The sequence below is a fragment of the Biomphalaria glabrata genome, chromosome 13, assembly GCF_947242115.1.
Source record: "Biomphalaria glabrata chromosome 13, xgBioGlab47.1, whole genome shotgun sequence".
Classification (NCBI taxonomy): Eukaryota; Metazoa; Mollusca; class Gastropoda; family Planorbidae; genus Biomphalaria; species Biomphalaria glabrata.
The window spans coordinates 36,138,755-36,162,271 of NC_074723.1; the positions used below are offsets into that span (position 1 = coordinate 36,138,755).

The 23,517-nt window shown below is 40.7% G+C and overlaps 1 protein-coding gene across 1 annotated transcript in view; it reads left to right on the forward strand.

Annotated features, from left to right (window-relative positions):
- Nucleotides 1-1,507: 1,507 nt before the first annotated feature.
- LOC106071743 (uncharacterized) overlaps nucleotides 1,508-23,517 on the forward strand; it is a 190,922-nt gene continuing 168,912 nt past the window's right edge. Inside the window, exon 1 of the mRNA XM_056008942.1 lies at nucleotides 1,508-1,782. Coding sequence (XP_055864917.1) covers nucleotides 1,718-1,782 — 65 coding nt within the window. The 5' untranslated portion in view covers nucleotides 1,508-1,717. The remainder of the gene's footprint in view (nucleotides 1,783-23,517) is intronic.

A 23,517-nucleotide genomic window follows, 5' to 3' on the forward strand; every position in this document is an offset into this window, starting at 1 on the left:
CTGACGGAACGCACCCAAAGTGTCGTTGTTAGCGGAACGGAATCAACAAGCTTACTTTTGAAGTACGGAGTACCCCAAGGATCAGTTCTAGGCCCAGTACTGTTCACTATGTACACTTATCCACTCAGCGGTGTCATACGGCCAACCGGCATCCTATACCATTTCTTTGCCGATGACTCACAGTTATACGATTCATCAGTACCCTCAGAGGTGTCGCATCTGGCAGAGAAAATCAGTAGTACCGTTGCAAGGGTGAGCGATTGGATGGTTGAAAATAAACTCAAGATGAACGAAGACAAGACAGAAATAATTAAGATTGGCACTAGGAACAATGTCTCAAAAGTTGAAAGCACAGATTCTCTCTTTATCACGAACTGCCATGTTCCTTTTGTCCATGTAGTGCGGAATCTTGGAGTTTTCTTCGACTCAACACTATCTTTCGACCCACACATAAATCAGCTCTGCAAAGGTCTTTATCTGCAGCTGCGCAGATTAGGCCAGATCCGACCATATTTAACAACGGAGTCAACAAAAACGCTAGCTGTGGCATTCATACTCTCCCGCCTTGACTACTGCAACGCCGTGCTAGCAGGTATACCTGATGACAAAATAGCCAAGCTGCAACGTATACAGAACAACGCCGCTCGAATAGTCCTTAAAAAAACTAGACAAGATTCTGCTACTACGCTCTTGCGCACGCTCCATTGGCTTCCCGTGAAAGCGAGAATCGATTACAAGGTCGCCACACTTTGTCATCAGTGTATATATAACAATGAGATGCCCTTGTACCTTAGCGAACTGATTACTCCATATGTCCCCCAGAGAACCCTGCGCTCAAAGGACTCAACGCTTTTAGTAGTGCCACGTTTCTCCCTCAAAAGCTACGGTCTTCGTGCTTTTTCAGTTCACGGACCAAAGGTTTGGAACTCACTCCCCATTGATCTCAGACAGACAACATGCTATACCACTTTTAAGAAGAACATTAAGACCTACTTGTTTAAAACTTTTTTAGATTAACTGTTATATTAGCAGTTGTGTTTATGTTTGTAATGTTGTTACAGCGCCTTGAGCCTACATTTTGTTTGTTAACAGCGCTTTATAAATAAAATTATTATTAAAATTATTATATATATCTGTCAATTATTAGTGGATGAGAAATAATAATTTTAAATTAACTTTGGGCTTCAAAACACTAAAAAACTGACACTTTTTTAAAAGATATGACAATTTTAAAGTGTGAATGAATGATAAAATGTTTTCAACCAATTACTAATCTTTTCCTTTCTTGTATCTTGGTAATAGATTGTGAAGCTGCCTAAACATATACTTGACAGGTATGTCACTGACTCAAACCCCTCCTGTGATCTAAACACAACAAGTTTAGCCTACGGAATTATGCTCATTAATCCTTAATGCTAACACTGTATTGGATTATTCTAGGAGGCAGAAACCAAAATTACAACTAATAATCTTTATGAATAAGCTCAATGAAATACATTAATTTCATTTCCTCAAATTTCTCTAAATGTTTGTTTAATGTAAGCATTTGAGTCAAGGACATGTGCTTCCTCTGTATTCACATCTACATGTATCGAGATTCGTAAATTGGATTAACTGGATATTCGATTCTTCCACTTTTCCAAGCCACCACGTCTTGGGCATCGATACTCGGCAAAGAGATTTTTATGCTAAAGTCTTCCTCTTCAAGCCTTTCTACATGAGTATCGATTCCAAGGAGCTGCAGCTGATGTATGAGCTTGTGGAGGAAGGTCTCGACTCGAGGTGAGTACATATTTAGCTCATTGTCTTGCAGGGGGGCTTCATTGTATCTACCTCATATAAAGATCCAGCTTGAACTAGCTGGCCTGTTCAATGATTTGGCATGATGCATACTTCATTGACTACTGGTCTACTGAGTCTCGAGAAAATTGGATGCGTTGTTTTGTCAACTTGATCTGTAAAAAAACTTAGGCCCCCTTGTCACTTAACTCATTGCCACCTTAACCTGAATTCGTTTAGAAAAAAAAAAAGTACATTGAAAGGGGAGAAAGGGTTAAAGTAAATAAGAATTTGACTATCAGTGGTATAGCAAGGGATTTGGGAACACGGGGGGTTTGACCCCTTTTGGGACCCCTGCAGTTTGACTTTCGACATCATGACATGAGATAATGTACTTAATACGTAAATGTCTAAATTCAAATTGGTACAGTATATCAGTGACATCCTTCAGAGCAGGGGTTCTCAACCTGTGGATCGCGACCCCTTTGGGGGTCGATTGACGATTTGCCAGGGGTCGCCTAAGACCATCGAAAATAAGGATTGATTATGTCTATTCTTCTATTGTGGTGTGTGTGTGTGGGGGGGGGGGGTCGCAGCAGAGTGGGGGATGGTACAAAGGGGTCGCCGAGCCTAAAAGGTTGAGAACCGCTGCTTTAGAGTAATGCTGTTTTATAACCGTTCGGTAATGCTGCTTTTTGGATTTTGGTCCAAGAGACGTTTCTGCAGGTCAGACAGACGGCCACTCATTTTGGCTGCCTTATCATAGGTCAAAGTCCAGTCCGCGCGGAAAGAGTTAATCTGTGTGGGAAACATGCAACAGGGTCACTAACCTATATAACAACGTGAATAGCAAGATTACATGGCATTGACGTAAAAATTAATATTTTAGGTTCAAAAAAAAAAATTCGATTCGGACACTCATTTGGAGCCTCCTCAAGTGAGGGGCGGGGGACAGTGGGAGTTTCAAATTTGGACCCCCCCCCCCCCTCTCCCTCCCTCCCACCCTAGCTACACAACTGGTTCTGGGTGCTTGTGTTGTTTTTTGAATCTTAAAACATTTAAATTTGTAATCTAAATTCCGAAAGCAATTGCAAATACTGCTCTTACTCACACACATACATACACACGCACACACACATGCATACACACACGCGCACACACACACACACACACAAAAGATCGCTTTCTGAAGCATTATTCTTAAAAATGCATCTGATGAAAATCTTTTCTTCGCAACATGTCATCATGGGTTCTCAAAATCAAACAAGGCATACCCCCCTCTGAGTACTTAACTGTACGAGATCATTTTGAATACACAAACCATGGGGATTCACATTTTCGTATAATGTATGAAGCCTATGTTAGGCATCCAGTCTAGAGACGCACCATAGTTGAAGGACTTTTGGAGTGACTATTTGGGACAGCACGATTTGTGGGGTTTAGCTTGTGGGTGTTAGTATTCTTCAGTTGGTGTTGGGTCTTCAAGGTGATAACATCTTAATTGCAGGTTTAGGAGTTATTTGTGTTGCTGAATAGGTGTACACAATTAAGGTCCCGAGGTTCAACCCGACAAGAACATCTTTCACATACAGTCGTACATAGAGTAACCAACTATGTGGATGGTTTAAATAACAAAAAAAAAATAATTTAATTGTAAGATACTGATAGTTGTACATGCACAATGACAATGATAAAATGATGAATAGATAATATATATATAACATATATAGATAGATATTATTCAGTAACTCACATAAGCACCTTGCTACTGCTGCCACTTGTCACTGTGATTTCTTAGTCAACCAGACGCTGATCGACTGACGTCAGAATACTGCCAACATCGGCAATAATAAAGATATACCTCAGCTGATCCCAACTGGTGTGTAACGGCCCTGACACTCAACGCCGTCGACGATCGCCAATCTGACAATGGCACTCAAGTCTGTGCAATATATTTCTGAGACGACAAGCGACGCCCACACTGGCATAGAATCGAGCTCAGTACATACAACTCCAACACTGGCATAGACTCGAGCTCAGTACATACAACTCCAACACTGGCATAGACTCGAGCTCAGTACATACAACTCCAACACTGGCACCCTATTTACGAAATAAACACAAAATTCAGCCTCTATTCCAAAACTAGAAACAGCGACAACCTTTTATATAACATACAATAAGAGATATCACAGCGAAGTAACTCACCCTAAAACAGGGGTCCCAAGAAATCCTACTGAATCATAGAAGTCCAAGAAACTAGTACAGACTAATAATCTTTTACGGACTAACACACCGTCCGTTTCGACCAAAATCAGAGGGTGGGCTGTCTCAGGACAACGAATGACCAATAAATGTCACCGGACTTTGTGACTTAGCAAAAAAAAAAAAAAATTCTAACAAAAATACCAGGCACTATCGCCCCGTACAAGTATTTGTAACGAGTAAAAGAGAAAAAAAAAAAAACTAAACAGAGCTGGGGGAAGGCAAAAGACACTTGTCTATACAACGTGGCACTTATTACGAGCAGAGACTCGACTGTGGCCATTATACATTTGTAAGCCTCCATGCTCCGCACTGGGATTAATCTCTTACAGCACGGTCCAGGTATCTGGCAGTGTTCTGTATGGCTCGCTTGTCTCCTTACAAGGCGAGACCCCCCCCCCCCCCCCCCCCGCGCATGCACTAGTTCTATCTGTTTCAAGACTAGTCGTATCTTTGATTGTGCATCTGGGCACCCTGCAGTCGTAGAGGATGTGCTCCACGGTCTCATCCTCTGTGTGGCAGTGTCGATGTCTGGGATAGTGATTCTCTCGGATCCTAGCCAAGATTGCTTGATCCTTTCTGTCTAGCTGCCATTATATCGTACCATTTGGAACTTGATCCATTCAAAATTCCCATTATGTACTAAACTTCATTCAAGTATCTATCGGTCTAGACTTAGTCCTTACATCTTGTTATTGTGGTTAGTTTTAGAGCACGCTGAACACACCAGTTCAAGAAACTAAAACATCTTCTGAATAATCTGTTTACGTCAGACAGCCGTTTACGACTACAAGATTAGGGCTTATTAAACATTACATGTTATTATGATTATTAAAGATGTTTTTACTGATACTGAAACATTGTTTGATTCGTTTAGATTTTATTTTTTTTATATGTTACTTTCAGCCTACGCTGTTTTCGGTAATGACACTATAGAAATTATAATTGCATATTATTATTATTATTATTATTATTATTATTATGTCAGAAACGAACGAGTATTAAAGGCACATTCCTCATCCCATATGCTAGGACAAATTTGTACAAATACTCCTTCTTCCCTAGTGCTATTAGAGCATGGAATGGGTTGCCTGAGCTAGCCAGGAAAACCAGTGACTTGGCAGAATTTAAGTCATTGGTTAATATGCATGACTAAATGCATGACGCGTAGGACGTTATCATCTTTTTTGAAGTAACGTCTGTATTATATAAGATAAGAAATTCTTTCTGGGCATCATTTGCCTTATAGATCGCAAGTTCTGAAGCAGATTCTATCAAACCTTATTTTAATATAACTTAATATAAAATAATTTTTTTAGCCACTTTTAAATACAGTTATTCTTATTCGTCTTATTATACTGAACAATGAGAATTCTAATAACGGCGAGGCTCAGGATAATTTAAATTTCTCGAAGACAGAAACCATCTCTTTTGGGGAGTGATTTTTTTTCATGTTAACACAATATCAACACCTACAAAAATGACGCCAAAGTTAAAGAAAAAAAAAACACAACAACAGATATTAATCTTGTTAAGCTTGTTATTTTGGGGTAAAAAGTTTTTTGGAAAACTTGCTAATTGAATTTAAAAGCATCGCAAGAACAGGGCCCGAGTGTTGCTGTACTTGGATACGATGCCTTTGTGAGGGCGTGTAGGTGTGTTTGTGTGAGCGTGTGGAAGTGTTTGTGTGGGCGTGTGGAAGTGTTTGTGTGGGCGTGTGTGTGTTTGTGTGGGCGTGTGGAAGTGTTTGTGAGGGCGTGTATGTGTGTTTGTGTGGGCGTGTGTAAGTGTTTGTGTGGGCGTGTGTGTGTGGGGGGGGGCGTGTGAGTGTGTGTGTGAATGACTAGTTAAAAGAATGCTTTTTACAGGAGAATTCTGTTTAACAGCGGGGGGAAGGTTCTCACGTCAATTCTCGCTATGTATGACGATATTTGTTATGACAATGGACATTTTTACAAGACATTCGCTATGATAAGGAATTCGTTAGATGACAATTGACACTTGGATGACGTCATCAACAGAATACTTTTTTTTTTTTTTCGCCCTTTATTAAGTAAAGTGAAGCACCCATCTCATACCTTGTTATCTATCGGGCAGATGATATTTAGGGTCGTCTGTTTCTATGGCCGATGGTTTAACGAGCAGGGCGTAGTGCGGCCAGCACAACGACCAGGGCATTGACTTTCATAAACATAAGTCAGGTACCCGTTAGAGTTGGTTGGATCCAGGGGGCGACCCTAAAAATTACCGAAATTCAAAATCCTAGTCTTCACCGAGATTCGAACCCATGACCCTGGAACCCAAGTGCTTAACCACTTGGCCACTGTGCCCCCTCATAGTTCTTACGGTCAGAGAACAAAATCTACACATTTTATATTTAATCATATCTATTCAGCATCCACTTGTTACGACTTTTAAGTACTTAATTGTAATAGCATGTATTGTTATCTCTATCATCTATTATCTATATCATTATATCAATTAATCGACGTAACAGAGGCGTCCCAAGGAAACGCTTCAAATACCATCTTAGGCGACAACTTTCCTTGGCTGACATAGAAGAGAGCACCTGGCTGAATGCGGGGTCGGAACGAGACAGCTGGAGGTCACTCACTCAAATTTGAGACCAAAAGAAAATCTGATGCCGAGGACAAACGCAGACGACGAAAAGAAAATCTAAATCGACCACCTGCGGACAATGGTTATGCTTGCCTGTATGTGGCAAAATATGTAGGTCACAGCTGGGGCTGCGTAGCCACGGAAATACTGTATTCCTCATTAATCTTCGGATTCGAAGACAAGCCTTATTATTATTATTATTATTATTATTATTTTATCAATTAAATGCTTATATTTTAATTACGACAAATTGGTTATGTTATACCCAAAAAAAAAAAGGGGGGGGGGGGTTTCGAGTTCTAAAATTAGAACATCATCTCCCAGATATCCCCCCCCCCCCCCCCATGACTCAAGTTCCACAAACGATATTAGGTCATAGCGTACTTAGCATACCGTGGCATGAAAGATTCACTGCTAAGGGTGGTTTTTAAATTAGGCTGTTAATTATTTAATTAAGAACGCCGGCCCACACCATTTCACCAGTTCCTCACTGTCTGAGACTGTAACAGCCCCCGCTCGTTTGTGGAAGAGAATAGGTTCAGACTTACGTGTGTGTGTGTGTGTGTGTAAAGATGTTGTTTCACAAAGACTGCATGCAATTATTGTATTTTCTCTAATTGGGTATCTCTTCCTCTCCTTCTCTTTCTCTTTCTCTTTCACTCTCTCTCTATCTCTCTTTTTCTCCATCTCCTTCTATCTATCTCTTTCGTTTTCTTTTTTTATCACTATTTATGTTTCTCTTTTTCCTTTTCTCTTTTTTAAATCTTTTTTCTTTCTCCCTCCCTCTCTCTCTCTCTCATTCTCCTTAACTCTCTCTTTTTTTCTTTCTCTCTATCGCCTTGTCATTTTTTCCCTTTTTCCTTTTCTTTTTCTATCTTTCTTTCTTTCTCACTTTCTCTCTTTTTCATCTTTCTCTTTTTCTCTCTCCTTCTTTCTCTCTCTCTTTCTATCTCTAGATATTACCCCAAAAAAACAAAAACATTTTAAACTTCCAAATTCGTTATTTTCTTAATTGCGCCTCAATAGACACATTTTTGTCGTTGTTATTGGATAAGCGTACCATTTTGTGTGCACATCCATATAGACCAGTTTTAGAACAAAGACTCAAAAAACAAAGATTTACTGCTGCAGGGGTAAACGGTACCGTATACTGTAAAAAACACCAGCAATCTATGTAACCCTGCCGGACCAAGTTAAACAAAGGACGTTTGGGCCACGAGGCCTTCATCAGCTACAAAACAAACAAAAAATAGAAAACAATGAACACAAAATAGTCTTAAGTTAAAACTTCTCTGTCCGATGTTGTTCTAAATCGAGGCAGAAAAGAAAGTTTGTGTGACTCTAAAGATGATATTAGCGTGTTGTTTTACATGCTTCAGGGGATCCCTCAGAATAGAAAATTATGTCATCATGGCCAAAACCTCCCACGTGAAAGCGGGTGATGCAGCGGGTAGGGTTCAAACCTTATAAGCTACATATGCACCTTCCAAAAACACAATACCATTACGTTGAGAGCACACATCAGGTAACCATCCTCTATGGATACATTACGTGTTACATGGGTTCAAGTATACATTTAAACAAGGTTTGTAGCATTGGAAAATGGATTGTAACATTGATTGAAACATATAGCCACTTTGATTGTTACATTAATAACAATAAGGATTAAACGTGGATTGCTTTACGGACTAACAATGCATACGCCATAACAATATTAATTGCAGCATGGGTTCTTACTAGGATTAATAGCAATTAGCAACTCTTTAGTTTACAACTTGAGCCATTCTACATCTGGCCAGGCCATGACAGCGTCCTCCTTTCTTACCCACGCACTACTTCAAACGACATTGCAAACTACTTCGCTAATGATCTCCTGTCACTAATGAAGCGTGTCCTTGCTGAGCTCGGGTGGCCTGGTTAATAGAGACGCATTGTTAGTGTCAGACACAGCGAGACAAAAAAATATTCTGGACATAAAATGCATTTTGTTTTCCGGGGTCATGACTTGGTTTAAAAAAAAAAATATAATAAAGTAGAACTCAGTTATCTGCCCTTGCAGAAAAAGAAAATGTCTATTTTCGATCAGGTTTCAAAGCGTGTGACATTTTATTTCATTTTATTTTTTTTTGAAGAAGAAAAAGATGAAAAGATTTAAAGGGAAGAATACAGAGAGAAATAGAGAAATGTCGATTACAGCGGCGTCATCTCATTTCATGGTAAAGAAACAAATATAAAAAGATAAGATAATTACGCCTATCGCGTGTCTATATATTGATCTAGTCATACATGTTAATAAGAGACGAAGTCTGCTTAAGTAAATGTTGATTTTTTTTCCTGGCTGATTCAGGCAACCCGTTCCATGCCCAAATGGAACTACGAATAAAAGAGTACTTATATGATTTTGTCCTAGAATATTGAATAAGAAATACATCTTTGTATCTTTCGTTCAGCAGACACAACAATATCATCACATTTATTTTTTATACCTTTTTTTTGTTGCATGTTCCACTATAACAGTCACTCCCAAACTTTTTCATTAACGGAACACTTCGCACATTCTGAGTATTTAGAGGAACACTTCCCACTTTCTGAGTATTTAGAGGAACACTTCGCACATTGTGAGTATTTAGAGGAACACTTTGCAGATTCTGAGTATGTAGAGGAACACTTCGCACATTCTGAGTATGTAGAGGAACACTTCGCACATTCTGAGTATGTAGAGGAACACTTCGCACATTCTGAGTATTTAGAGGAACACTTCGCACTTTCTGAGTATTTAGAGGAACACTTCGCACATTCTGAGTATGTAGAGGAACACTTCGCACATTCTGAGTATGTAGAGGAACACTTCGCACATTCTGAGTATTTAGCGGGACACTTATGCATTTTTTTAGAGAGGTTAATTCCAGTAGTTTTTGGAACACCTATTCAGGCTTCGCGGAACTACTAGAGACTCTACGGAACACAGTTTGAGAACCGCTGCACTAAAATATAAAAGGTGGTTAAGATTATGAAGAAAATCTCTAGAACACTTGAAGGTTTTCTTCCAATAGACTCCGTTCTTACACTGCGTAGCTAAGAATTCGACAGCGTTTGGGGGCCCGGGTGGCTTGACCTCTTTGGGACCCCTGCATTTAAAAAAAAATATTAAAAATTTAATTTTAAATAATCATTTGGCGGACACCCTCGAGTGGGTTCCAGCCAGGTGGATTTTCAAATTCTCCCCCTCCTTTCAACCTATCTTAGCTTCACCTCTGCCTTCTAGCCAGATTGTTGCGGATTATCGCCAGTTTTCTTGTAAGTCTTCTCTGGTGGAGTTTGGCGGTGTTACTTTTTTATAGTGCTTCCTTGGTCAAAGTCATGTGTCTGACTCAATACGTTTTGAAGTTTCCGCAGAAATTTGACATAACATTGAGAAATAAAAAATTTCTTTGTTATTTCCCTTTTTTCCCCCTTCTTTTTGGTTTTCCTTCAAGCTTTACAATTGCAAAGTCACATCCCAACGCTATTAGTCGATAGTACTCCAAATACTATGATTATAAGTTTTACCTTCTAGATTAGCATAGTCATTCTGGCAAGACGGTTTACACGAGTCAATAAACGAGAGAGAGAGAGACAGAGAGAGAGAGAGAGAGAGAGAGAGAGAGAGTGGAATAGAGAGAGAAAAAGGGAAGATTAATCATCAAAATCATCTGCGTTGGGGGGGGGGGGGGGGAGGGGGTTAAACTTAAAAATTTCTGGAGTTTTTTTTTTAACCAATTCAAAACTTCCTTAGCTACGCTCATAGAATTTGGTGACTAGTTTGCTTTGGAATAAATATTGAAAACTATCTGTAGAGGGGTTTTAAACTCAAAACCATCTGAAGGTGTTTTAAATTTAAATCTCTCCGCAGGCGGGGCATTAAAATGAGAACCTCCCTATGGCTAAACTCATAGAATTTTGAGTGTGTAATTTGCTTTTTTTTTATATTGAAGAGGTTTCTCTCATAGAATCTGGTGACTGAAATTAAATTAAAGATGGGGTTTATCCTAAAAGAGACAGAAGGAAATAGAAAAAAAAGATAGAGAGAATCAATACAATAGAAAAAAAGAGAGAAATAGATAGAGATATAAAGAAAGAGAGAAGGAAAGAGAGAAAGAAAAAAGAAAAAAAAGAGATAGAAATGAAGATAGAGAAAGAGAAAATAAGAGAGAGAAAAAGAAAGAGAAAAAGAGAAAGAAAGAGAGAAAAGAGAGATATAGAAAGAGAGAGAGAAAGAGGAAGAGAAAGAAAGAAATAAAGAGAGAGAGATATATATAGAAAGAGAGAGAGAAAGAAAGAAAAACGAGAAAGAGGCAGAGAAGGGGAAGAGAGGACAAAAGATGGTGAGAAAGGAAGTTTGGGAGAGAGAGAAAAAGGAGAAAGAAAGAGAAGGAGAAGGAGAGAAAAGGCGAAAGTGAGAGATCACATTTAATGGCGACGTACACAAATCTATTTTTCTCTTCAGGCCTTGTCATTGAGGATAAACATATCTCTATTTCCTGTCCAAGTATTATGAAGTCTCGTCTGGTCTCGGCTAGTAGCGCGACTCTCGTGTTTACTTTCAATCACTCTGCCCAGAATTCCGTAGCAGGAAGTTATTATTCCATAGATTTATCTCTCTTTGAAGGAATGCATTTTTCTTTTCATTTGCTTGTTTTTTGTTGTTTTTTTTTATATTCTACTATATTATTATACGCATCTTGCAAGAAAAGATATTTTATATTTTTATTTTAAAAATGAATATTAAAATTTAAAAAAGCTGTATTGACACGCTTTTGGAGATACAAAATATTTGTCAACATAATGAAAGATATTCTGATAATTCTATACAATAGCATAGAGTGAGAGAGAAAGAGGGAAAGAAAGAGAAAATAGAAAAAGAGAGAAATAGATAGAAAGAACGTGAGAGAAAGGTAACACTATACCCAAAAAAAATGAAATTTACACTTTTTAAACAGTAATATATAGAAAGAGCAATAAGGACAACACAAAGATATAGAGAAATGTGGTGACAATATAATGTACTGTAAAAAAAAAACACTAAAAATTAGATTAGACGAAACTTTGAAAGTAATAGACAAGGCTACCCTATTGAAGGATCACAGTTACCAAATACACAATAAAAATTACTTTGAATACAATAATACACTAAATACATAGTTTATGATTTTAAAGGACGAAGTAAAAGCTTTAAAAACTATGCAGTATAAAAAAATGTCCTAATTCTTTACACCGGATGCACCACAATTTTTGCTATGTATGGGTTTGCTTCCATTGATAAATATCTCCCAGAGAGAAAAATGAAATCAATTTTTTGAGATTGCGCTTTTAGTGTTTTGAGATTGCGCTTTTAGTGTTTTGAAATTTAAATGTAACAGACGAATGGATGGACGGACAAACTTACAGATGAACTGCACAAAACTTATAGTGTCTTTTCCTTGTTCCGGAGTCGCTAACTGTTTTAAAAGTCGTTTTATAAAGAAGGACATTTGAGATACACTTGTTGAGACATTAGTGAATTCTTCAAGTCGTGAAATAAAAAAAATTGTGCGCATAAAATAGTAAGGTCTGTAGTCTATACGATAAGATAATCATGTATATTAGATCTAAAAGTAAAATTCAACTAATTGTCACAAAAAATATGGGGCATATTAATCTAGATCTAGACTTTGATTTTTTACTATCTTTTACAAGACCTATTGTACAAGGTGTTACTTCAGTTGTTTTTAACTTTACATTTTGTGGGTAATTTTCTCCAATTAGCAACACTCGCTTAGCTGAGTTGGTCAAGTAACGTTAAGTTTCCCTTTTAATCCTTGCAATCTATAGGCCTGAGGATGTAAAGGTCATCTAGCTCTGTGGCCCACGGTTAACGATGGTGTCATGTGGCCAGCACAACGACCAGTCGGTAGAGTTTCAGACTTTAAATCGGAGGGTCATTCCAAGACCCAAAGTGTGCGACATATTTTTATAAATTATTTTTTAGATATATTTTTAAATATCGTTTTTCGCACAATTATATTTTTAGTAATTCGATCTACACTAAAACTTGAAATGGAATAAATAGCCTCGATCCTAAAATCATTTTCAAACCTTGATTTAAAAATGTATCCAGTGTGAAAGCGTCAGAGATACTTTCAATGATCTTGATAAAAAACTGAAAGATCGAAGATTGTTCATATTGTATGTAGGACTAATTTCATAGGCGTAGAATGTGTGTGGCTGGTGTGTGTGTGTGATGACATTTGCTGGGGAAAAGTGTAGGTGAACATTGTGCTGGCCACATGATGCCCTCGTTAACCGTAAGCCACCGAAACAAGGAACATTGACTTTTGGACTGTATAGTGCTTGCTACAAATAGATGTCAGGATGTTTATTAGATGTCAGGATGTTTATTAGATGTCAGGATGTTTATTAAATCATTGACAGATACTAAACAAATAAACGAAATTGTGTAAAAAGACATTTTTAATTTTTACAGTCTTGACATTTGTTTGTTGAAGGGCTTCTGTTGAGACCTTTTGGTCACTAAATACCTTCGCGCATTGGTATAGCTTCACTTCAGAGTCTGCAAGGTCTGACCTTTCTCTGGGCAACCGTGGGCAACCGTGGATCTAATAAGCTGGAATGTGTGTGTATGTGTGTGTTGACGCATAATCTTTTCCATGTCTTTGGCACCCTGATGATCATGGGATTTTTTTTCGGGGGAGGAGGTTTTGAAATCCCCCCCCCCCGTCACATATGTGTGTGTTTGTGTGTGTAATATTTATTACATTCTGACCATTCATTCTTTCGGATGACGTTTATTGTACCCAAGATAAGGTTCTTCCAGGAGTTAGTGGAAAAATTGTAGACACCCCGCCCTCGCCAGCACCGAGAGCTTCCCCAGCAGGGTTCGGGGACTCCGCCAAGCACTATTTCCGTTATTAAAAGCCAAAAAACTGCATATTCTGAGGTATCTACAGTACATTATCCTGCTATTAAAAGTTTTAGTTCAAAACCCAATCTGATATTCTTGCTTATTTAGGACTTAGATCCCCCCGCGCCGTTCGGCGCATTGGACGAAATGGTGCCTCCACAAAAATCTGTTACAGGCAAGGTCTGTAGCCTCTTCCCACCTGGTGTCCACTGCTATGAGGACCTCCGTGAAAGTGTGGCGCCAAGTTGTACTAGGATTTCTCTGTTTGCGCTTTCTTCGTAATGGCCTCCATGTCATCGGAACTCTTAGTATGCGTAATTCATATTGTCGGAGAACTAGTCCCGCAAACCTCATGCGACGCTCTTTCACAACCTTACTAAGGGGTCGACTCCCAGTTCGGCATAGGATTTCCTTGATTGAGACCCGATGTCTTTAACTTACTCCTAAAATCCGTCTTAGCCATCTTTGTTGAGCCACATTTAGTCTTTTTTTTTCAATTTCGGCAGATGACTATTTACTGCACTCTATTAATGAAGCCCAGCGACTGGTAGAAATCTGTAACCTCTCTTTGCTACGCTCTTGGAATTAGGTGACTGTAGTTTGTTTTTGATTTTATATCGAAAAGGGAAGATTTATCATCAAAATCATCTGCGTGGGGGGGGGGGGGGGGGGCTAGACTTTAAAATTTCTGGAGTTTTTTTTAACAAATAAAAATCTCCCTTAGATACGCTCATAGAATTTGGTGACTTGTTTGCTTTAGAATAATATTGAAAACTATCTGTAGAGTGGTTTTAAACTCAAAACCACCTTAAGGGGTTTTAAATTTAAATCTCTCCGCAGGCGCGGCATTAAAATGAAAACCTCCTATGGCTTGGCTCATAGAATTTTGAGTGTGTAATTTGCTTTTTTTATATTGAAGAGGTTTCTCTCATAGAATCTGGCGACAGATGTATGTTTAGTCTTAAATTAAAGATGGGGTTTATCGTAAAAAATAATTTCGGAGGGGGTTTTAAAAATCTTCCATAGTTATGCTCTTGGAGTTTGGGGATAGTCGTTTGCATTTTTTGTTTGTTTATATAAGAGGGGGGTTTAATCGCAAAACTCACCCCCCTCCCCCTCTTTTTAGCTGCGCTGGTGCAAGTGATGGTTTAATATTAAAATCACACCTAAAATAAACAAAATCAAAGCAAATAATCAGTCACAAAATTCCTCCTTGAAGGTAGGGGGAGGGATTCCATTTCGGGCCTTGAACCCCAAGACCCCCCCCCCAGGCTACGCACATGCTGATGATACCCGTTGCAGGTATACTCATTAAAAAGCGTCAACAATAGATTGCTAGGAATAAACTTACAGTGACACATCTATCAAAGTAAGGCATGCTGAATCACGCTCACAGGTTTGACCCAGTGGCGTAGCTAGAATTTGCCATCATTTGGGGGCCCGGTAGCTTGACCTCTTGACATGAGATAATGTATGAAAACTATTTCGAACACTCATTTGGGCCCTCCTCAAATGGGGGCCAGTGGGGGATTTCCAATTTCTCCATTGCCTTTTCCCCATCATAGCTACGCCACTGGCTTGACCGGTTTTAAACGTTTCTTCTAGTAGGAAGACAAAAAGAAATGGAGTGAGAAGGTCGATAGATCATATGTGGTGCCCCAACTGTCCAACAAACAAATACAGAAAAAGACAGACAGACAGAAGGCGATGAGAAGACAGCATCAAAGAATGGACAAGCTTGTTATTGAAAGAAAATCTAGTCAAATTAAAGAGAAAAAAAGAAATGGAGTGAGAAGGTCGACAGATCATATGTGGTGCCCCAACTGTCCAACAGACAAATACAGAAATGGACAGACAGACAGACAGAAAGCGATGAGAAGACAGCATCAAAGAATGGACAAGCTTGTAATTGAAAAGAAAATCCTAGTCAAAGTAAAGAGAAAAAAAGAAATGGAGTGAGAAGGTCGACAGATCATATGTGTTGCCCCAACAGGAAAACACGGAAAAGGCCAGACAGACAAAAAGAAAGCGATGAGAAGACATCAAAGAATGTATCTATCAATAGATAAACAAAATAACAAATTCTAGTAAAAGATAGACATGAATGGAGAATGTCTTGATTTCATGAGTATTGCCCAAACTATCTAAAATGCAGGGGAAGATGAAGAAGCCCACATCAGCTTTCAGGAGTTCAAACCCAGGACCACCATTTATTTATGACAGCATACGACCAGGGAACCACCACTTCCTTGATTCAATGTTATCTTTCACTGGCTGACCTACTTTTAAAAAAAAATAATAATAATATGTCGAATTCTGGGTGCGGGGGATGATGGAATGCGAGATTAAAATTGAACGATGACATTGTCACGGCTACAGCAATCACCCCAAGTGTATTTTCATGTCTGTAAAATTGGCATCTATTTCTGTGCGTGCTGTTAATTAGGGCCATTTTATTATTACTGCTATTATTTTATTTTATTGTGTGTGTGTGTTTAAAAATAGAAATCTCGGGGGACGCACATTTCTTTGAGTGAACTCCCTTTGCAATGTGATCTACGTCAAATGAAGACTATGCCAGGCCTCCTTAATGCTTTCTCGCTACGTGCATGTAATTAGAAGCTAATAGTAGAAAAAGTAAACAGCGGCGTCGCCAGCACGTGCGAGGGGTGCTGGCCGCACTGGGTGACGCAAACAGGAGGTGCCCCTATAGAGATAAAATGTCACAGATATCCAAAGTTTTTGAAAACAGAATCGGCCCAGAGTGTACAGGTGTCCGTGGGTGTGTATCAAGGACTATTGACATCTAGCGGAAATAACTGGGCGTTACCCGTGGTCAAAGTGGTGGGAGGTGTTTCTTTTAAATATATACGCCTTCGCAATGATCTACGAAACCTTCTTGCCAAGTTTCATAAAGACTGGTAAATTGTAATCTGTTTCGCTTTATATATGTCTCGGTCAAATGACTCTGTTTGTGGTAATACTTCACAGTCAAATGTTTCTGTTGTTTGTGGTAATACTTCACAGTCAAATGTCTCTGTTGGTGGTGATACTTCACAGCCACATGTCTCTGTTGGTGGTGATACTTCACAGCCACATGTCTCTGTTGGTGGTGATACTTCACAGTCAAATGTCTCTGTTGGTGGTGATACTTCACAGCCACATGTCTCTGTTGGTGGTGATACTTCACAGCCACATGTCTCTGTTGGTGGTGATACTTCACAGTCAAATGTCTCTGTTGGTGGTAATACTTCACAGTCACATGTCTCTGTTGGTGGTGATACTTCACAGTCAAATGTCTCTGTTGGTGGTGATACTTCACAGCCACATGTCTCTGTTGGTGGTGATACTTCACAGTCAAATGTCTCTGTTGGTGGTGATACTTCACAGCCACATGTCTCTGTTGGTGGTGATACTTCACAGTCACATGTCTCTGTTGGTGGTGATACTTCACAGCCACATGTCTCTGTTGGTGGTGATACTTCACAGCCACATGTCTCTGTTGGTGGTGATACTTCACAGTCAAATGTCTCTGTTGGTGGTGATACTTCACAGCCACATGTCTCTGTTGGTGGTGATACTTCACAGCCACATGTCTCTGTTGGTGGTAATACTTCACAGTCAAATGTCTCTGTTGGTGGTGATACTTCACAGTCAAATGTCTCTGTTGGTGGTGATACTTCACAGCCACATGTCTCTGTTGGTGGTGATACTTCACAGCCACATGTCTCTGTTGGTGGTGATACTTCACAGCCACATGTCTCTGTTGGTGGTGATACTTCACAGCCACATGTCTCTGTTGGTGGTGATACTTCACAGTCACATGTCTCTGTTGGTGGTGATACTTCACAGCCACATGTCTCTGTTGGTGGTGATACTTCACAGCCACATGTCTCTGTTGGTGGTGATACTTCACAGCCACATGTCTCTGTTGGTGGTGATACTTCACAGCCACATGTCTCTGTTGGTGGTGATACTTCACAGCCACATGTCTCTGTTGGTGGTGATACTTCACAGTCAAATGTCTCTGTTGGTGGTGATACTTCACAGTCAAATGTCTCTGTTGGTGGTGATACTTCACAGCCACATGTCTCTGTTGGTGGTAATACTTCACAGCCACATGTCTCTGTTGGTGGTAATACTTCACAGTCAAATGTCTCTGTTGGTGGTGATACTTCACAGTCAAATGTCTCTGTTGGTGGTAATACTTCACAGTCACATGTCTCTGTTGGTGGTGATACTTCACAGTCAAATGTCTCTGTTGGTGGTGATACTTCACAGCCACATGTCTCTGTTGGTGGTGATACTTCACAGTCAAATGTCTCTGTTGGTGGTGATACTTCACAGCCACATGTCTCTGTTGGTGGTGATACTTCACAGTCACATGTCTCTGTTGGTGGTGATACTTCACAGCCACATGTCTCTGTTGGTGGTGATACTTCACAGCCACATGTCTCTGTTGGTGGTGATACTTCACAGTCAAATGTCTCTGTTGGTGGTGATACTTCACAGCCACATGTCTCTGTTGGTGGTGATACTTCACAGCCACATGTCTCTGTTGGTGGTAATACTTCACAGTCAAATGTCTCTGTTGGTGGTGATACTTCACAGTCAAATGTCTCTGTTGGTGGTGATACTTCACAGCCACATGTCTCTGTTGGTGGTAATACTTCACAGCCACATGTCTCTGTTGGTGGTGATACTTCACAGTCAAATGTCTCTGTTGGTGGTGATACTTCACAGCCACATGTCTCTGTTGGTGGTAATACTTCACAGCCACATGTCTCTGTTGGTGGTGATACTTCACAGTCAAATGTCTCTGTTGGTGGTGATACTTCACAGTCAAATGTCTCTGTTGGTGGTGATACTTCACAGCCACATGTCTCTGTTGGTGGTGATACTTCACAGCCACATGTCTCTGTTGGTGGTGATACTTCACAGCCACATGTCTCTGTTGGTGGTGATACTTCACAGCCACATGTCTCTGTTGGTGGTGATACTTCACAGTCAAATGTCTCTGTTGGTGGTGATACTTCACAGTCAAATGTCTCTGTTGGTGGTGATACTTCACAGCCACATGTCTCTGTTGGTGGTAATACTTCACAGCCACATGTCTCTGTTGGTGGTGATACTTCACAGTCAAATGTCTCTGTTGGTGGTGATACTTCACAGTCAAATGTCTCTGTTGGTGGTGATACTTCACAGTCAAATGTCTCTGTTGGTGGTAATACTTCACAGCCACATGTCTCTGTTGGTGGTAATACTTCACAGTCAAATGTCTCTGTTGGTGGTAATACTTCACAGCCAAATGTCTCTGTTGGTGGTGATACTTCACAGTCAAATGTCTCTGTTGGTGGTAATACTTCACAGCCACATGTCTCTGTTGGTGGTAATACTTCACAGTCAAATGTCTCTGTTGGTGGTGATACTTCACAGCCACATGTCTCTGTTGGTGGTGATACTTCACAGCCACATGTCTCTGTTGGTGGTGATACTTCACAGTCAAATGTCTCTGTTGGTGGTGATACTTCACAGTCAAATGTCTCTGTTGGTGGTGATACTTCACAGTCAAATGTCTCTGTTGGTGGTAATACTTCACAGCCACATGTCTCTGTTGGTGGTGATACTTCACAGTCAAATGTCTCTGTTGGTGGTGATACTTCACAGTCAAATGTCTCTGTTGGTGGTGATACTTCACAGTCAAATGTCTCTGTTGGTGGTAATACTTCACAGTCAAATGTCTCTGTTGGTGGTGATACTTCACAGCCACATGTCTCTGTTGGTGGTAATACTTCACAGCCACATGTCTCTGTTGGTGGTGATACTTCACAGTCAAATGTCTCTGTTGGTGGTGATACTTCACAGCCACATGTCTCTGTTGGTGGTGATACTTCACAGCCACATGTCTCTGTTGGTGGTGATACTTCACAGTCAAATGTCTCTGTTGGTGGTGATACTTCACAGTCAAATGTCTCTGTTGGTGGTAATACTTCACAGCCACATGTCTCTGTTGGTGGTGATACTTCACAGTCAAATGTCTCTGTTGGTGGTGATACTTCACAGTCAAATGTCTCTGTTGGTGGTGATACTTCACAGTCAAATGTCTCTGTTGGTGGTAATACTTCACAGTCAAATGTCTCTGTTGGTGGTGATACTTCACAGCCACATGTCTCTGTTGGTGGTAATACTTCACAGCCACATGTCTCTGTTGGTGGTGATACTTCACAGCCACATGTCTCTGTTGGTGGTGATACTTCACAGCCACATGTCTCTGTTGGTGGTGATACTTCACAGCCACATGTCTCTGTTGGTGGTGATACTTCACAGCCACATGTCTCTGTTGGTGGTGATACTTCACAGTCAAATGTTTCTGTTGGTGGTAATACTTCACAGCCACATGTCTCTGTTGGTGGTGATACTTCACAGCCACATGTCTCTGTTGGTGGTGATACTTCACAGTCAAATGTTTCTGTTGGTGGTAATACTTCACAGCCACATGTCTCTGTTGGTGGTGATACTTCACAGCCACATGTCTCTGTTGGTGGTGATACTTCACAGCCACATGTCTCTGTTGGTGGTGATACTTCACAGCCACATGTCTCTGTTGGTGGTGATACTTCACAGCCACATGTCTCTGTTGGTGGTGATACTTCACAGTCAAATGTTTCTGTTGGTGGTGATACTTCACAGCCACATGTCTCTGTTGGTGGTGATACTTCACAGTCAAATGTTTCTGTTGGTGGTGATACTTCACAGCCACATGTCTCTGTTGGTGGTGATACTTCACAGCCACATGTCTCTGTTGGTGGTGATACTTCACAGCCACATGTCTCTGTTGGTGGTAATACTTCACAGCCACATGTCTCTGTTGGTGGTGATACTTCACAGTCACATGTCTCTGTTGGTGGTGATACTTCACAGCCAAATGTCTCTGTTGGTGGTGATACTTCACAGCCACATGTCTCTGTTGGTGGTGATACTTCACAGCCACATGTCTCTGTTGGTGGTGATACTTCACAGCCACATGTCTCTGTTGGTGGTGATACTTCACAGTTAAATGTCTCTGTTGGTGGTGATACTTCACAGCCAAATGTCTCTGTTGGTGGTGATACTTCACAGCCAAATGTCTCTGTTGGTGGTGATACTTCACAGCCACATGTCTCTGTTGGTGGTGATACTTCACAGCCACATGTCTCTGTTGGTGGTGATACTTCACAGCCAAATGTCTCTGTTGGTGGTGATACTTCACAGCCAAATGTCTCTGTTGGTGGTGATACTTCACAGCCACATGTCTCTGTTGGTGGTGATACTTCACAGTTAAATGTCTCTGTTGGTGGTGATACTTCACAGCCAAATGTCTCTGTTGGTGGTGATACTTCACAGCCAAATGTCTCTGTTGGTGGTGATACTTCACAGCCACATGTCTCTGTTGGTGGTGATACTTCACAGCCACATGTCTCTGTTGGTGGTGATACTTCACAGCCACATGTCTCTGTTGGTGGTGATACTTCACAGTTAAATGTCTCTGTTGGTGGTGATACTTCACAGCCAAATGTCTCTGTTGGTGGTGATACTTCACAGCCAAATGTCTCTGTTGGTGGTGATACTTCACAGCCACATGTCTCTGTTGGTGGTGATACTTCACAGCCACATGTCTCTGTTGGTGGTGATACTTCACAGCCACATGTCTCTGTTGGTGGTGATACTTCACAGTTAAATGTCTCTGTTGGTGGTGATACTTCACAGCCACATGTCTCTGTTGGTGGTGATACTTCACAGTTAAATGTCTCTGTTGGTGGTGATACTTCACAGTCAAATGTCTCTGTTGGTGGTGAGACTTCACAGTCAAATGTCTCTGTTGGTGGTGATACTTCACAGCCACATGTCTCTGTTGGTGGTGATACTTCACAGCCACATGTCTCTGTTGGTGGTGATACTTCACAGCCACATGTCTCTGTTGGTGGTGATACTTCACAGTCAAATGTCTCTGTTGGTGGTAATACTTCACAGCCACATGTCTCTGTTGGTGGTAATACTTCACAGTCAAATGTCTCTGTTGGTGGTAATACTTCACAGCCACATGTCTCTGTTGGTGGTAATACTTCACAGTTAAATGTCTCTGTTGGTGGTGATACTTCACAGTCAAATGTCTCTGTTGGTGGTGATACTTCACAGTTAAATGTCTCTGTTGGTGGTGATACTTCACAGCCACATGTCTCTGTTGGTGGTGATACTTCACAGCCACATGTCTCTGTTGGTGGTGATACTTCACAGTCACATGTCTCTGTTGGTGGTGATACTTCACAGTTAAATGTCTCTGTTGGTGGTGATACTTCACAGCCACATGTCTCTGTTGGTGGTAATACTTCACAGCCACATGTCTCTGTTGGTGGTGATACTTCACAGCCACATGTCTCTGTTGGTGGTGATACTTCACAGCCACATGTCTCTGTTGGTGGTGATACTTCACAGCCACATGTCTCTGTTGGTGGTGATACTTCACAGCCACATGTCTCTGTTGGTGGTGATACTTCACAGCCACATGTCTCTGTTGGTGGTGATACTTCACAGCCACATGTCTCTGTTGGTGGTGATACTTCACAGCCACATGTCTCTGTTGGTGGTGATACTTCACAGCCACATGTCTCTGTTGGTGGTGATACTTCACAGTCAAATGTCTCTGTTGGTGGTAATACTTCACAGCCACATGTCTCTGTTGGTGGTAATACTTCACAGCCACATGTCTCTGTTGGTGGTGATACTTCACAGCCACATGTCTCTGTTGGTGGTGATACTTCACAGCCACATGTCTCTGTTGGTGGTGATACTTCACAGTCAAATGTCTCTGTTGGTGGTAATACTTCAGTCAAATGACTCTGTTTGTGGTAATACTTCACAGTCAAATGTTTCTGTTGTTTGTGGTAATACTTCACAGCCACATGTCTCTGTTGGTGGTGATACTTCACAGTCAAATGTCTCTGTTGGTGGTGATACTTCACAGTCAAATGTTTCTGTTGTTTGTGGTAATACTTCACAGCCACATGTCTCTGTTGGTGGTGATACTTCACAGCCACATGTCTCTGTTGGTGGTGATACTTCACAGCCACATGTCTCTGTTGGTGGTAATACTTCAGTCAAATGACTCTGTTTGTGGTAATACTTCACAGTCAAATGTTTCTGTTGTTTGTGGTAATACTTCACAGCCACATGTCTCTGTTGGTGGTGATACTTCACAGTCAAATGTCTCTGTTGGTGGTAATACTTCACAGTCAAATGTTTCTGTTGTTTGTGGTAATACTTCACAGCCACATGTCTCTGTTGGTGGTGATACTTCACAGTCAAATGTCTCTGTTGGTGGTTATACTTCACAGCCACATGTCTCTGTTGGTGGTAATACTTCACAGCCACATGTCTCTGTTGGTGGTGATACTTCACAGTCAAATGTCTCTGTTGGTGGTGATACTTCACAGTCAAATGTCTCTGTTGGTGGTGATACTTCACAGCCACATGTCTCTGTTGGTGGTGATACTTCACAGCCACATGTCTCTGTTGGTGGTGATACTTCACAGCCACATGTCTCTGTTGGTGGTGATACTTCACAGTCAAATGTCTCTGTTGGTGGTGATACTTCACAGCCACATGTCTCTGTTGGTGGTGATACTTCACAGTCAAATGTCTCTGTTGGTGGTGATACTTCACAGCCACATGTCTCTGTTGGTGGTGATACTTCACAGCCACATGTCTCTGTTGGTGGTAATACTTCACAGCCACATGTCTCTGTTGGTGGTAATACTTCACAGCCACATGTCTCTGTTGGTGGTAATACTTCACAGCCACATGTCTCTGTTGGTGGTGATACTTCACAGCCACATGTCTCTGTTGGTGGTGATACTTCACAGCCACATGTCTCTGTT